General features: G+C 25.9%; 1 protein-coding gene across 4 annotated transcripts in view; it reads right to left on the bottom strand.

Annotated features, from left to right (window-relative positions):
• The window catches only part of LOC108691650 (scavenger receptor class B member 1-like), a 28,871-nt gene that overhangs the window by 3,042 nt on the left and 24,307 nt on the right, over positions 1-1,522 (bottom strand). For 3 of the 4 annotated variants that reach the window (XM_018199501.1, XM_018199502.1, XM_018199505.1), the window contains one exon: positions 79-279. The exons of the other annotated variant lie outside the window; for it this stretch is intronic. In XM_018199501.1, the coding sequence (XP_018054990.1) occupies positions 79-279 (201 nt within the window). The remainder of the gene's footprint in view (positions 1-78; positions 280-1,522) is intronic. 4 annotated transcript variants of the gene reach the window in all.

Raw genomic sequence — 1,522 nt, 5'->3', positions numbered from 1 at the left:
TTATTATAATTATTTATTTATATATGGTCTCAACTGTATCTATCTCATATATTTCAGAAATTGTTGCTTATTCCTTACCCTATCGATTAATCCCAACTTATCGAACTTAATCCAGGAGGGCATTAAATGATTGCCAAGAGTGACGAGAGTGGATTGGTAACCAAACATGAATTCATGTGCGGTCATTTGAACAAGGGGCTTAGTGTCCGTCTGACGGATCAGTACGTTAAGACCCCACCTGGATAAGTATGAGGCATCTTTCATAACGTTTGCGATGCTCTGCAATAATAGAAAAACAATGAAAAATGTATAATTGGAGAAAAAAATTATAATATAAACTATTATTTTAATGCAAATATACTGTTCCATTAAAATAACTAATTCCATTATAATAAACTGACATTGAGATTATATAATCGTACTTTGTGTTAACTCATGTCTTGCACTGATATAAGAAGATTAAGTTATTGACTCCATTTATCATTTTTCTCTTCTTTTCTCATTATCTCATTAACAAAGTGGGAAATATAACTTTTATATGATATTACTTTTATATGAATTAGCAACAATTTTTAAATGCACAATAAAATGATATTACAAAAGCAAATTATTTTATAGAATAAAAAAATACGTATATATTTACATAAGCAATATAAAATCCTATTTGAGATTTAAGTTATTAAGAAGACTATAATTATCTTTGAAAGATAATATATGAACATGAACTTAGATGTGTTTAGCAAATTATTAGATTACAAATTATTAGTAAATTACGTGATAAATCATATCCGTTATATTGCCGGATCAATGACATGTTCTCTATTGACATTTATTGTGTGTCATTACAATATGTTGCTCTTTATCGAATTAAGTGTGACATATCAATAGTTTTCAATAATGGAAAGAATCAATATATTGTAATCTACAGACATTCTTCATCCAAGCGATTGCCAGGGTCATTGGCTTTATATTGATAATGCGGTTAACATAAATAATGGTATGTGGAGATTTACATGTAGGAGGTTTAACCAGTTTCAATCTAGCAGCTTGCAAAATCCTAGAATATTTGTTCCATATTTTACAGTATGTTTTTAAATTGGGCTTAAAATTGCATGCAAAAACTTTTGCAATGAAAAATAAGTAAGAATTTAAAATAAAAACAGAATAAAAATAAAAGTCAATAATTACATAAAAAGAACTGATGAGAGTCAGACGGATCTCAGGGCGTAATATAAATTAATGAATAAAATTTATTTAAATTATATAAATTAAATTAAATTTAAACATTATGGCTTTCGAGTCATCTTTAGATTCACATATATTTAAAAATAACTTCATAAAAAAATAATGCTAATTTTGTGTTTTGTTAATGTTTCAATGGTATGTATTTCATTGGCAATGTAGCAATTAAACCTCCCATTATTATTATAAATCATAGTTATAGTAAATCATATTATTAAAAATCATATCATTATTAAAAATTTAGTTAAAAAAATATTTTTTTGAAAACTTGTTTTTGAAA

Source organism: Atta colombica, unplaced genomic scaffold (assembly GCF_001594045.1).
Source record: "Atta colombica isolate Treedump-2 unplaced genomic scaffold, Acol1.0 scaffold49, whole genome shotgun sequence".
Classification (NCBI taxonomy): domain Eukaryota; kingdom Metazoa; phylum Arthropoda; class Insecta; order Hymenoptera; family Formicidae; genus Atta; species Atta colombica.
The sequence above is the reverse complement of the archived record's forward strand: the minus strand, read 5'-3'. Positions and strand labels throughout refer to the sequence as shown.